At 33.9% G+C, this 15,581-nt stretch overlaps 1 protein-coding gene across 1 annotated transcript in view; it reads right to left on the bottom strand.

Annotated features, from left to right (window-relative positions):
• The window catches only part of Kpna3 (karyopherin subunit alpha 3), a 76,957-nt gene that overhangs the window by 23,053 nt on the left and 38,323 nt on the right, over positions 1–15,581 (bottom strand). Inside the window, exons 2-4 of the mRNA XM_046454103.2 lie at positions 15,436–15,480; positions 268–357; positions 50–79 (exon numbers count right to left, since the gene is read on the bottom strand). Coding sequence (XP_046310059.1) covers positions 50–79; positions 268–357; positions 15,436–15,480 — 165 coding nt within the window. The remainder of the gene's footprint in view (positions 1–49; positions 80–267; positions 358–15,435; positions 15,481–15,581) is intronic.

Below are 15,581 nucleotides of genomic sequence, written 5' to 3'. Positions count from 1 at the left end.
CTATTTAAAAACACTCCAAATTGATAATAATATTAAATTAATAATATACCTGCAATATAGCTTCTAGGGTTACATTTTGCTGAAAAAGAAAAAAAAAGATAGTTCAGGATATTTCATTAGCAAAACTACATTCATTAAATAGCTATCTGTTAAAGTTAGAATTAACATGCCATGTCATTATAAAATTGGTCTTGTGTTAAAAATAAAGTTCTCCGGGTTACTATAAAAATTATTTTAAATACACTTTATAAGAACAAGGTAACTTACTGCTTTAAAATCAGCATCAACATCTGAATCTTCTAAACTTTCTTCTTGGGGAACATTTCTCTTTTTCAATAAGTGTTCATCTCTTTTGTTCTGGAAGGTAACCGATAAAGGCTTAAGAACTCATGAGGGCTATTGTTAATGAAAATAGTCATTAAAATTATTTCAACTTTATTCAGCAATTATAAATTTGAGGATACTATACTCTTAAGCATGTAGGAAATACATTTTAATATGCCAGTTTTCTTTTTCTTTCTTTTCAGTGCTGGGAATGGAACCTAGGGCTTTACACATGTTAGGCAAATACTCTACCACTGAGCTACATACCTTGGCTGGTGTCCCAGTTTTATCTACTTGTTGATAACAGGTGCCTGAAGCAACTTATTAATTCAGCTTAAAAAAAAAGATCTCAAGGCTCAAATGTTAAGGTGTGTGTATATTTGCTGGAGGTGTAGGAAATGGGAATTCGTTAACATGAATGCCACTTAACTTGCCATCGTTTCAGATTTAAACTCTTACTATATAGCTTTTACAAATAAGAATTCTCCACTAGCAAATACATTTCTACATTTTGAGACTTTAATTGTTTGTAATGATAACTATACTGTTTTATACAAAAGATACTTCTAGTGTCAATATACTACTTATAAAAGTGATTATAACATTATTGATATTAAATGTTCATGGCAAAATTCAGAATAGAAAATTAAAACTAAAAACATGTATCTGAACTGTAATGACTATTCTGCATGACACCAATTTTTGTGCTATGTATAAGCAAGTATGATTAAACACATTAATGACTATAAATACACTTATTATTCATTCCCACTTATATCACAGCACACTTCTTTTTTTATGTCTTTATTTTTATGTGGTGCTGAGGATCGAACCCAGTGCCTTACCTGTGTGAGGCAAGCACTCTACTGCTGAGCTTCAACCCCAGCCCTTCACAGCACACTTCTTTTTTTTTTTTTTTTTTTTTTTTTTTAATTTTTTATTGTGGGTTGTTCAAAACATTACAAATTTCTTGACATATCATATTCCACACTTTGATTCTAGTGGGTTATGAACTCCCACCTTCACCCCATACACAGATTGCAGATTCACATCAGTTACACATCCATTGATTTACAAATTGCCATACTAGTGTCTGTTGTGCTCCGCTGCCTTTCCCATCACAGCACACTTCTTTAGTAATTACCCAAATAACCAACTCCAAATTAATTATTTTTAAATTAAAGTATCTCATAAATATTCAAATCCATACATTGATGTTTTTACATAGTCTCAAATGACTTCACATAGAATACTTATTAATTTACAATTGGAAAACTTGACAGATGGCATTCTTGACCAAGTGAAAAAAATGTACAGTAAAAGACAAATCAACACTGTGTGCCCCTGGTTTAGTGTACCGTGAAAAACATTATTACTCTATTGTATTCCTGCTAAAATCTATAAATAATTTCAGAAAAGTAAAAACTAATCTGCTGTTCTACAAAAAGGAGGCCTATACTCTTTAAAGATGTAATCATGAAAGATAAAAACTGAAGAACAGTAGAGACTGAAGGAAACCAAAGAAACATGACAATGAAGTACTATGTCTGATCTTGGATTGGATCTCTGATTGTAAAGTCCATTATGGAACAATTTGTAAAATCCGAGTCAGGTTTGTGGGCTAGATAACAAAATATTACCTATGTTAATTCAATAAATGTACTGTGGTCGCAGGGGAAAGTATCTCCTTTTATAAAATATCAACTGATATAGTAAGGACAATGGGACATCATGCCCATAATTTGGTTCAAAGAAAAAAACCACATATATACACATACATATATATTAACTATTAGTTTATAATATTCATTTAGTTTATTAACTAGTATTAATTTATACAAGTATATAAAAAGGAAGAATAAGGCAAATATGGAAAAATAATAAAAATCCAAGGAACTGGGTGCCAAGTGAAGAATATAATGGTATTTTTTGTATCATTCTTGCAACTTTAAATTTCAAACTACAAATTTGAAATTGTCTCAAAGATTATTTTTAAAACATACAATACACAGTATTCTATAATATCTAATTTTAAAATCTATTATATATACAGTAATCTAAACTTCTCTTTGATTTAATTCAATTTAAAGGGTTCAACAAAATTTATCAGCAAACTAACCCCCAACCCAAATTATGCTAATCCTAATCCCTACTATTTTCATTCTTTGTTCTCCTCTAACTTTTCCAGAACCTAAACAATCAAGTTTCCAAAGGCCTCTCAGGAAACTTACTCCATCATTCAAGCATGGAAGTAACATAAAGCACAAACACAATTAATGCCTTCTATATACACAATTCCTGATTCTAGGAACAGCATTTTATCTCTATGAATGAAGTGTGATATCATTTTTAGTACACAGTCTTTGTTTGGGATGAAAGCTCCTTTCTTTCCTAATTTGTTTAATTTTTTTCTCTTCTAAGGCACAAATGTGTTTTTAGTTTTATTAAATTGCACTTCTTTGGAATTTAATGAAGTAGACACATAATTTTTCCTTTTCACCTGTAAATGTAGTAAACAGTTGCTTTTCTAATGTTAAATTATCCTTGAAAGTTCTGGAATAATCTTTTGGATTGTTTTTAAGTAAATGTTGAATTCAATTTATAAATATTTTATTTAGGATTTTTCTTCCCCTATTTTCTCAACTGAACTGGCTGGTAAGCATCTTGGTCTGGTGCTTGGGGTCATGGTTGTGCTAGTTTCGTAAGATGAAATGTTCTCTTTTCGCTTCTTCTGAAATCATTTAGTAAAGCAAAAATTATCTGTTCCTTGAATATCTGCTGAAGCTCAACTTGTAAAACTACTAATTTTCTTTTGCAGGAGGGTTGGGAGAAGCTACATTTTAAGCGTCTGATAAAAATCCCTTTAACTGTTTTTAGATATATTCAAATTTTTCATGTTCTTGAATCTACTGGGTATTTTTGTCCCCCTCTCCTAGAAAACTGACCACTTCAGTGTAGTTTTCAAATTTGTTGGCACGAAGTTGCTCATATTCAAATTATGGTAGACTCCTTATAAATGTGACAATAATTGGGGATATAGCTCAGTTGGTAGAGTGCTTGCCTCGTATGCACAAGGCCCTGGGTTCAATCCCCAGTAACATACACACACACATACACACACACACAAAGACAATAATTCCTCTTTCCATACCCAAACCTTTGTGTAGTATAGCTCTATGCAAACGGTTGGCACCACTATGTGACTTGTTTTGGCAATGAGACAATTAAGCAGGAAGAAACATCATAAACTGCCACGTACTTGAATACCTTCTGTCAGGGAATACCCTCTCCCTTGCTATTCTTTTTCTGAAACCATCATGTGAACAACACAGAATCAGTGGAGGATGAAGTTATGTGGAGGATAACTGAAGTCCCAGCCAAGAGCCAGATACAGAAGATCATTCTACATCATCTAGTCACCAAACAACCTATCAACGGACCAGAGACAAGAAAGGAACCCAGAAGAAAAGAGCTGAATTTTCTTAGACCCAAAAAACTTCTGCCAACCCAGGGAACTGTTCAGTGCGTAAAATGGCTATTTCAGGATGCTAAGTTTTGAAATGGTTTATTATTAAACAGTAAGAACTACTGATGCACTCATGTTTTAAAATGTTATAATTAGATTAATGCACCTTTAAAAATTCCTGACATCACTTGTTTCTTCTCTACTTGCTATGAATTTCTCCTATCAAGTACCTACCACTTTAACTACATGTTCTGACATGAATTTTTTTTTGATTCCCAAAGTATTCAGAAATGCTTTAAAACTATGAGGTTTTTATAACTGTCTTCCTCTCTGATTTGTAAATTAATCACATTGTGGTCAGATCACATGTTCTACATAATACACTGAAACTAACGGACATCTGCTTTGCACCAGAGATTCTCAAACCTTCTTTGTCCACACTGTAGGCTAAAGGAAGTAAATGGCAGTTTATGATGTAGATAAGTCTTTTTCTGGCAAAAAGAAAAACATAAATTCAAAGAAGAAAATGACTTCACTCTTAGATAGAATATGTGATTGAAAGAAATACATAGTGCTTTTAAATGTTCAACTATCTAAGATCTAACAGTTCTATGATATCTGTCACTGTATTTCTTTAAAATTTTATAATGTCCCAAGGTCCCTTTTGTTCAATGTGGTATCCAACAGTACCTCAGGAAATAGTTTAGAAACTACAGTTTTATATTATCACAAAATCAGTTTCCAACTATGTATATAGTTTTATATGATTCTAAAACAAAAAATGTGTGAATGAAGCTATCTTCTATAACTGTGTGTTTAATCTATTCATTACTAAGAAGGAAGTCTCCCACAGTGATTACACCTTTGACAAATTTGTCCTAATTTTGCCAATGTTTTTTTTATATGTATCTGGGAAAATTATTAGGCATATATTATAGCTTCTTAGTAAGTTCTTTTATCAACAATTAGATAACCTCTGCATTTAAACTGAAATCGACCTAGGCCAAAATATCTAGGGCATAAGATCCATACTTTACTTACTCTCTCTCTCTCTCTCTCTTTTTAAATATCTTTTGGTTGCCAATGGACCTTTATTTTATTTATTTATAATGTGTGCTGAGAATCAATCTCAGTACTTCACACATGCTGCACAAGTGCCCTACCACTGAGAAACAATCCCTGCTCCCATACTTTACTCCTAATGAAGACATGTACAAGCCAAGCAAAGGTAACATGATATGATTAATCATTAAAGGAAACTTCACCAAAACTAGTAATTTGAGGCTAAATGTGTAGCTGTACTATATCACATGCCAGGTATGTGCATTCAGATTTTCTACTATATTAAAGCACAACAAATTGCCACTTAATAGGTCAAAAAAGATTAGATAGAAATTTCTATGTCTCAACCTAATACTCCCAATACTCAGTTAATAAGTTCTGTATGTTTATTAATTTACAGATAAAGTACTTCTTTTTCATTCCCAAATTTCTCTTTCCATCTTGAAAAAGTAGCCTGCAATTCTACACTTAAATTTGTGAAACAAGATAGCAGTCACTTCATATAAATCTTAAAAGGAATCAGGCATGGTAGCAGATGCCTGTAATCCCAGTAACTCAGGAGGCTAAGGCTGGAGGATATAAATTTGAGGCCAGACTCAATTTAGAGAGACCCTGTCTCAAAATAAAACACAGAAAGGACTGAAAATGAAGCTCAGTGGCAAAGCATCGCTGGATTCAATCCCCAGTACTCAAATACCTTAAAAAGGACAGATAATTTTACTTACCAGTTTCACTAAAACCTGAAATAAGTAATAAATCTGTTTTTATATAGGAATAACCCTCGCCTTAAATCCTTAGTTTGAGTTCCCCTAAAACCAAAATCCTTATTCTTGCAGATGACTAAAAGGAGACATAAGAAACCTGACTAAATTAAATTACATAAATGGGAAATATCAGAGTTAAGACTTGAACCCTGGGGTTGTAACTCAGCATTAGAGCACTTGCCTAGCATATGTGAGGCACTGCATTTGATCCTAAGCACCACATACAAAAAAAGGGCTTGAACCCAGGGACTGGAGTTGAGACTTACTGTAGAGTACTTGAATCATATGTGTAAGGCACTGGGTTTGATTCTCAGCACCACATATAAATAAATGAATAACATAAAGGTTTATCAACAACTAAAAGAATATAAAAAAAACTCGAACCCACATAATGGCTGCAGAGACTGTTTTCTTAAATGTATTTGACTTTTTTTAAGTAGCAGCATAACTCCAGTTGCATCTAACTGCTTACAGAAAGGTAAGTAAAATGCTCACAAGACAGACTGTCCACTTAATATTAACACTTGTGAAATGACATTATTGCTGGCTGGTTACAAAAATATTCCTTCCACCCATAAGTTTTTTCTTCTTGTTGTTGTCTGTTTGTTTTTGTACTGGAGATTGAACCCTGGGGTGCTTTACCACTAAAGTACATCCCCAGCCCTTTTTGAGACAGGGTCCTGCTAAATTGCCGAGGTTGGCCTCAATTTGCAACCCTACTGCCTCAGCCTCTGGAGCTTCTGGAATTACAGGTATGTATCAACAAGCCCAGTTTGCAGAATCATTTAATTGTGGGGGCTGGGATTGTGGCTCAGTGGCAAAGCACTTGCCTTGCACATGTGAGGCACTGGGTTCAATCCTCATCACAGTTTAACAATTTGCTCATTAAAGCTCACTTGCTTTGTTTCTAAATTTTGGCTATTACAAATAAAGCTGCTATAAATATCCATGTACAAGTGTTTTTTTCCCCTTTTTTTTAGTTGTAGTTGGACACAATACCTTTATTTATTTATGTGGTTCTGAGGATCAAACCTATGCCCCGCATGTGCTAGATGAGCGCTCTACCATAGAGCCACAACCCCAGCGCCCCCATGTACAAGTTTTATATGAGCTTAAGTTTTCATTTCTTTGGGAGAAATGCCCAGGCGTGTGAGTGCTAGGTCACAGAAGTTTCATGTTTAGATTTAAAAAAAAAAAAAAAATCTGCTGAATGGCCTTCTAGAGTGATAGTACCATTTCACATTTCCATCAGCAATAAATTAATAATCCAGTCTCTTCATATCTCACCGGTGTTTGATCGTTATCCCTAGCTTTTATTTTAATTGTTATGGTAGATTTGTAGCTTTACTTTTAATTTCTATTTCCCTGATGGCTAATAATAATAAACATCTTTTCAGGAGCTTATTTGCCAGTTGCATATTCCTTTAAATGAAATGACTCTTCACATTTTGCCTATTGTTTTTTTCACTTTTTTTTGTTGTTGTTGTTGTTTTTGGTGGTACTGGGGATTGAACCCAGGGTCTTGTTCATGCAAGGCAAGCTGATTACCAACCAAGCTATATCTTCAGCCCTACTACTGAGTTTTGAGAGTTCATTAAATATGCTGGATAGTAGTCCTTTATTGCATATGTGGTTTGCAAGTTTCCGCCCCCCCCCCCACCAATTACTAGCTTGTCTTTTCATCTTCTTCACATGAGCTTTCTCAGCATAAAATTTTTAATTCACTAAGGTCCAATTTATCAATCTGGATTTTTATGGATAATGCTTCAATGGTGAAGTCTAAGCACTCTACGTGACCCTCAATCCTGAAGATTTCTCCCACATTTATTTTGTTTGGTTTGGTTGTGGCAGCAGAGGTTGAACCGAGGGGCTCTTAACCATCGAGCAACTTCAACTTCCCTAGCACTTTTTGTTTTTTTTTGAGACAGGGTCTCGCTAAGTTGCTGAGGCTGGCTCTGAACTTGCGCTCTTCCTAAATCAACTTCCTGAGTCACTAGGATTACAGGTGTGCGCCACCATGCCTGGCTTTCTGCCATGTTTTTTTCCCCTCATTTTGTAATCAGTATACAAATCCCATACATTGTGTTAATGTATACAAAAGTATTTTTTATAGTTTTTCTGGGTGTGGTGGCGCATGCCTGTAATCCCAGAAGCTTGGGAGGCTGAGACAGGAGGATCACAAGTTCAAAGCCAGCCTCAGCAAAAAGTGAGATGCTAAGCAACTCAGCGAGACCCTATCTCTAAATAAAATACAAAACAGGGCTGAGGATGTGGCTCATGGCTAAGTGACCGAGTTCAATCCCTATACCAAAAAAAAAAAAAAAAAAGTTTTATACTTTTGTGCTTCACACATAAATTTATGATTCATTTCATTCACACTCAAAGAAAAGTGTGAGATTTATAGGTTGAGGTATTATTTTGGCCTATGGACATTCAATTGGTGTAAAATCATTTATTGAAAAGGTCATCCTTTCTCCAATGATTTGGTTTTGTACCTTTGCCCAAAATTAGTTGAGCCCATTTCCAGATTCTATCTTCTATTGCATTGATCTATGTACCCATTCTTCTTGCAATACAATACAGTAATCAATACTGTATTGATACACTTTAAGCTTTCATACTGGGTGAAGCATTTCTTTCTATTTTATTTTTCTTTGCCAACACTGTTTTAGCTATTCTAGATAGTATGCGTTTCCACCTTGTCTATTTCTACAAAATAGATTTCATAGATAATGCATTACACCAGTAAATCAGTTTAGCAATAACTGATACCTTTACTATGTTGGGGCTTTCAATTCATAAATGTGGTAAATTTCTCTCCATTTACATTAAGTCTGGTTTAATTTCTTTCATTAGCATTTTGTAATCAGTATACAAATCCCATACATTGTGTTAATGTATACAAAAGTATTTTTTTCTTCTTTGGAATGACTATAAATGGTATTATATTTTAAATTTTTAGTTGTTACATATAAATGATTGGCTTTGTGTGTGTTTCTTTGTTCTGTAACCTTGCTAAACTCTCTTATTAGATTTTAGGAGATTTTTCATAGATTTCTTGAGATTTTTTAAAAAATATTTTTAGTTGTAGATGGACATAATACCTTTATTTTGTTTGTTTAGTTTTATGTAATGCTGGGAATTGAACCCAGTGCCTCACATGTGCTACGCAAGCACTCTAAACACTAAGCTACAACCCCAGTCCCCTCTTGGGATATTCTATATTGATTCTCATGTCATCTGCAAATAGGGGCCATTTCATTTCTTCTTTTTCAAACTATCTGCCTTTTTAAAATTTGTTTTTCTTGACTTAAGATACTATCTAGAACCTCCAGCTCTATACTGAATAACAGCAGTTGAGAATGCCTGCCTTGTTTCCAAATCTTAGGGGAAAGCATTCAGTCTTTCATCATTAAGACACACTCACAGTGCTCATTATCAAGATGATGTAATTCTTCCCACTCCTAAAAGGCAGAGTGATTTTTATGACAAACGAGTACTGGATTTTGTCAAATGTTTTTCTTCCACTAATGACTGTATGATTTTTCTCCTTTAATCTGTTAATATGCAGAATTTATTTTTAAAAAGAGATATTTTACTAAAAAGTCATACAACTAAAATAAGTACTGGATCTAATTAGCCAAATGAGATACTTCAGTGGTTTTTTAAAGTAAGATCAATGTGTCTCATCTTTAGTACTAACAGTCTGACTGAAAAGAAAATTACCTTAAGTTTTAACATAATGTGCCAAAGTTGAAAATACCAATAACAGGTTTTGGACTGACAGTCAACATATATAAATAACTATTCACTCAGTAAACATTTACACTGAGCATTATAGCATAATGGTTAATAGAATTGCCACTTATCAGCCTGTGACTTAAGGTAAGTTACTTAATTCCTACGTAACTCTGTCTACAATGTGATATGAACAGGACTGCAGACATCTGTGGAAGTGTTGAGGCATAAAAGCCTAGCTAACTAAATAGGAAAGGAAGGGAGCAAAGAGGTAAAAGAAAATAAGAACTCATACAGAAAGAGTCAGAGGTCAGGTAAATAGTACATATATTAGTAGACTAGATTTCATTCTCAATTTTTATCATTATCAGTGTTATTCAAAATGTGGCCCTCTGATTGGCTGGTAGTCTTCAAACTATTTGTTATAAGCTTATTTTCACCATTGATTTACACTCTGACACAAACTCCTTATCTTTTGGCAAGCTTATTTTTTGAGGTGAAAATGCTTAAAATCTCAGCAGAATTTTTAAGGACATATCATTATTAAATATAGCCAACATTATCTGACAATAGATCTCTTGGACTTATTTCTCCTATCTAACTGGCAATTCATATCCTTTAGCCAATATCTCACCCCATGCCCTATAATCCTTGGTAACCATTATTCTACTCTATACTTCTATGAGTTCAATTATTTTAGATTCCACAAATAAGTGAGATCATTTATCTTTGTGTCCGGCACATTTCACTTAATATAATGAATGGCCTCCAGATTGACTTATGTTGTTGAAAATGACAGGCTTTCCTTCTTTTTAAGTGGCTGAGTTGTGCATATATACCACATTTTGTCCATTCATCCATCTGTTGATGAATGCTTAGGTTGATCACATATCTAAGCTATTGTGAATAATCCTGCAATGAACATGAGTGTACAGGTACCTCCTTTGACACATTGATTTCACTTCTTTGCTTTTTCCATGGGAAATACATATTCCCAGCAGTGGTACTGATGGATCATCCTGTTTTCCATAAAGACTGTTCTTCATTTATATTCTTAACCATGTGTAAGGGTGCCCTTTTTTTCATATCCTCACCAACACTATCAGGTATGAGGTGGTACTTGATTGTAGTCTTGATTTTCTATATACCTGTGGCCATCTGTATGCTTTTTGTTTAATTTTGTATTTTGATTTCATTTTAAGATATGTTTATCCAGGACCTTTGTCCAGATTTTGGTCAGGTAATTTGGTTTCTTGCTATTGAACTGAGTTCTTTATATTTTGGATTTTAACCCTTTATCAGATGTATGGCTTAGGAATATTTCCTTCCATTTCATATGGTCTCTTCACTCTGTTGATTACTTCCTTTGCTGGGTAGCTTTTAAGTCTGATGTAATTCCATCTACTTTTGCTTTCATTTCCTGTTTTTTTGGGTTATATCCAGGGAAAAACTGCCCAAACCAATGTCATGGAGCTCTTCCCTGGTGTTTTCTTCTAGTAATGTCAAAGGTTCAGGTCATTCGTTTAAATCTTTACCTCATTTTGAACTGATTTTTGTATATTATATGAGGTAAGGGTCTAATTTCATCCTTTCACATATAGATACCCAGTTTTCCTGACATCATTTATTGAAGAGACATTTCTTTCCCCATTGTTGAAAATTGGCACCTTTGTTGCAAATCAGTTGACTATGAATGTGTGGATTTATTTCTCTGCTCTTCATTCTGTTCCATGGGCCTACATGCCTGATTTTATGTTACTTCCGTGTTGCTTTGATTACTATACTTTTACAGTAGATTTTCAAAGAGTGTGATGCCTCTGGCTTTGTTCATTTGCTTAAGATTGCTTTGGTTATATTCAGGGTCTTTGTGGTTTCATATGAATTTTAGAATTGATTTTCTATTTCTTGGAAAAACGCAATGGAATTTTGATCAAATATGCTTTAAATCTGTAGATCACTTGGGGTAGTAGATCTATTTTAACAATATTAGGTCTTCCAATCAATGAACATGGGGTATCTTTCTATTTATGTGTCTCCAAAAGAACTTTTAAAAAAAAAAAAAAAATTATTTATTTATTTTTAGTTGTAGTTGGACACAACAGCTTTACCTTATTTATTTATTTTTATGTGGTGCTGAGGATCGAACCCAGGGTCTCATACGAGCGAGGCGAGCGCCCTACCACTGAACTACAATCCTAGCCCTCTAAAAGAACTTGATAAAAGAAATGGTGCCTTGTTTTACCTTGGGCACAAATTCACAGATGAGGAATTTTCTTCAATGAATAATTTAAGTACAATTTTTTAAATTATTTATTTATTTTATACCAGGGATTGAACCCAGGGGCATTCAACCATTGAGCCACATCCCCAGCCTGTTTTTTACTTTTCATTTTGAGACAGGGTTTCACTAAGTTGCTGAGACTGATTTTGAACTTATGATCCTCTTGCCTCAGCCTCCTGAGCCACTGAGATTACAGGCATATACCACTGTGCTCGGCTAAAAGTACAAATTTCAAAAGATAATGATTCAATTTAATTATTGGATAACAGCATTTATTGAGTACCAACTATATGCCTAGAACTTTAGTAGGCATTCTGAAATATATAGGGAAGAAACATGTGAATCATTTGCATGGGACAGATGAATAGTGGATGTAGTTATTCCTTTCACTACAGAAGTAATCTCACAGAATTAAAATCTAATAGAAAATGAAATATTCAAAGCAACTTCCCAAGGGGAAGTGAGTTATCAAACAGCAGATGACATTCCCCACTTAACATTCCTTAAATGGATAGAGCTCATCAGTGAAACTCTGGGAACTAGCTTCCCTTTCTTCTATTTTCAAGAATCTCAGTATCAGGATATAATACTCATTCCCTCCTCAATGGAGCTACAGAGCCAGTAAGACTTGAAACAGAGACAGACACTGACCATAAAGAGTAAAGAAATCTTCTCTTGAAGGGCTCTTCACATTTTTTCAGAATCATCAAAATCAATTAAGCTTTGTCTGAAATCTAGATTTTGTTTCAAGAATTCTCTACTTAGGGGAATTCTTAAATGTGAAATAAGTAGAGAATTCTTAAGTAGGGAATTCTTAAATGTGAAATATGTAACTGCTTGAGAATTCTTTAGTTCATTTCATTTTTAGTCCTTCTATAAGGATACTCAGGAATCTAATCATACTAATTGGAATAGATATAATGTTATCCAGAAAAAAGAAAACACTTCTAAGGAAATCAAAGTGAATATTTTAGAAGATGTACTCTATGGACTGCTCTCATGCTGAATGCCCTTAATTGTCTAAGCCCCACCTGATAGAGAACAAGGACCTCAATCTCATCCATCGCCTTTCAGCAGGAAGCAATTTGGAGATGTCATGGCCCATTTTTCCACAGAAATGAAGTGGAGAAATTGATAGTGGGGAAATGTAACCGTGGTCCACTTTATGCTTTGAATACAGCCCTTGCTGCTCTGCCATTGCAACTGATTTTTTTAATGGACAGGTTTCTTTCTCTTCATCTCTCCCTGCTCTTCCCTAATCTGTTCCCATCTCTAACTTCAGGGGAAAAAGAATTACTTCTCTTCCCCACCTAGGCAGATTTATCTGTCCTTTAGTACACATACACCACAGAAGAAGTAATCCAGACTTTGGGGATGGTACCAGAAGATCTAAGAAATGACCATCTCCCAAATTAAGTGAATTACAACTCCAAGAGAACACGTGGAATTTAGCCTTTGAATCACCTCTTTAAAAAAACCTCCTGTTCCTGTTGATGGGCAGAATCACAGCCTTTGAAACAGGAGTTCCTTGTGTTTCTCCTTTGCTAGTAAAGCAATAAACTTTCTTTTTCTTTTTTCTTTAAAAAAAAAAAAAAGATGTACTCTAACAAGTAAGAATTTAAATTCCATAAATTCTAACTTTTATAAACAGAAGCCAGTATAACTATAGAAGTAGGAACAAATAACCAAATATAAATAAATACCTTAGATTTATAAGCATATTAGAAGGGCTAAAAAGTTTAAATTAAGGAGAGGCTTCTGTATATGCCAGAACTAATACAAAAGTTTTTAAAGTTGTAATGCAAGTTTGAAAAGAGAAAATAAAGATCTATATGGGGTGGGAAGAGATGGTATCATGTTAACAGATGACAATTAATGAATAATTAATTCCAATTTTAATCCCACTGCCTCTGTTAAGGAGAATGATCTTCATTTGATGAATGAAAACCAGATGCAAAAGAACACATCATTCTACCTATATAAAATTTAAAATATGCAAAATAATCCATGGTATTAGGAATCAAGATAATGGTTGACTCAAGGGTTGGTGGTGCCTAGGAAGGGGTTCTGTAGTACAGAGAGTATTCTCTTTCTTAATCTAGGAGCTGGTAACATGATGTGTTCATTTTACAAAAATTCTTCATCTAGTTGTATACTCAAGATGTGTGGCCTTTTTTGTATGTGTAATATTAAAAAGAAGAAGCTAAGTCCAAAGTGTTAAGACTGCCAAGGAGCTCATCTTACTTCACTAAGCTAAGGCTTACTTCATTTCTCTGGTCCAAATGACCCATGATTCTGAAAGAACTTGCAAATATGACTTTAAAAACACTATTATGTCCGTATAAGAATTAAGAAGTTAGCTGGGCAGGGCATAGTTGTGTATGCCTGCAATGTCTGCAATCTCAAGTGACTCAGGAGGATGAGGCAGGAGGATCCCAAGTTCAAGGTCAGCTTCAGCAAACTTTAGCAAAACCCTGAATAATTTTTTTTTAAAATATTAAATAAAAATTTAGAAAAATAAAGTCTAGGTATGTGGCCTAGTGGTACAGTACCCCTGGGTTCAAGTCAGAAGAGGGCAGTGAGTAGCAGGGGCTGGGGGAATGGAAGGGATAGGGGGAAAGAGAAGTTTTTAACAGGATACTGCAATTAGCAAGTATTTTCAAATTTAATAAAATAAGTGGGAAGGGGTATAGAAGAATGGAATTCAGAAACTATATACTATACCAATTAGCAAAATGTTGATGTTGGGCAAAACTTTAAAACCTGAGTATGTCAATATTTGGAGGGGGGAGCTAATTCTAATTTATTTTTCATATTTTAAGTTATGTTAAAATAAATGTTTATTCAGACAAAATCCTTTGAATTTTCAATTTTAAAAACCTCAGCCTGTATTATGGTTTGTACCTGAAATGTCCCCAATGCAACAGTTTTCAGAGTTGGGGCCTTTGGGAGGTAACGAAATTATGAGAGTTCTAACCTCACTGATGGATTCATCTGGCAAATGGTACTGTTACTTTTTAAAGTTTTAGAGATTTTAAAGGGTCTAACGAAAAAATAAAAAATAAATAAATTTTAAAAAAGGTTCTAGAGATTCTGAAAGGGTACACACTTTCAGAATTAAGACATTTCTTTTATTTAAAACTGAAAGTTCCAAGATGGTAATTTAATATAGGAAAGAGTTTTAGAAGTGAATTAGATCAGGACAAGAATCTAATCTAAGACTAACATCAGGGTCTGAAATAAATTTCGAATTTATTCTTAGAAAGTACATGTATCTAGAGGGAATTCATTATGTATATCTTCTTGATTGGCAATTTAAATATTTGCTTTAAATAAAGTGGGTTAAGCAGGAAAATTTGATGACAGTAACTCTTAAAATAATGGAAGAGAGTATTTTAACAGCAGTTGCATTTGACTGGTAAGATACAAGGTTTTTCCTACTTCTATTTTCCTAAAATACCTCTAGCAAGTATATGGAAGTTTTATATGGGAAAGGGGAGAGGAATCCTAGCTAGTAGTACATAGCCCAGAGAAAGAGGATATGAAGGAAAAGTATCCAACTTCATCAGATCTTTGAAAATTTCAATGATGATAAAGTACTACTCACAGTACCTAGTACACTTGATAAATGGAAGATATTGTGAGTATATACCACTGCAAATTAATGATGTGTCTTTATGCTGTTTTTATTTAGGGATGACCACTAATTTGTCACAGTATTTTCATTATTCAAGTTAAACAGAATTCTAACATCAGAAAAATCATTTAACTTGTTTTCTTTAAAGGCATATTTCTCTTACCTTCCGCAGTTCAACTGTCACCTCATTTCTGTGTCTTCGCATGGTCTAAAAAGAAAAATAAAGATTACTTAAGTCCCAAAATATTGATACTGCTGGTATGGTCTCAGGTGTTTGATATTTAAATTTTTTAGAAGCAATTTAATCTT

The sequence above is a fragment of the Marmota monax genome, unplaced genomic scaffold, assembly GCF_021218885.2.
Source record: "Marmota monax isolate L192 unplaced genomic scaffold, Marmota_monax_Labrador192_F-V1.1 WCK01_AAM20220418_F8-fsc00011, whole genome shotgun sequence".
Taxonomy (NCBI): domain Eukaryota; kingdom Metazoa; phylum Chordata; class Mammalia; order Rodentia; family Sciuridae; genus Marmota; species Marmota monax.
The sequence above is the reverse complement of the archived record's forward strand: the minus strand, read 5'-3'. Positions and strand labels throughout refer to the sequence as shown.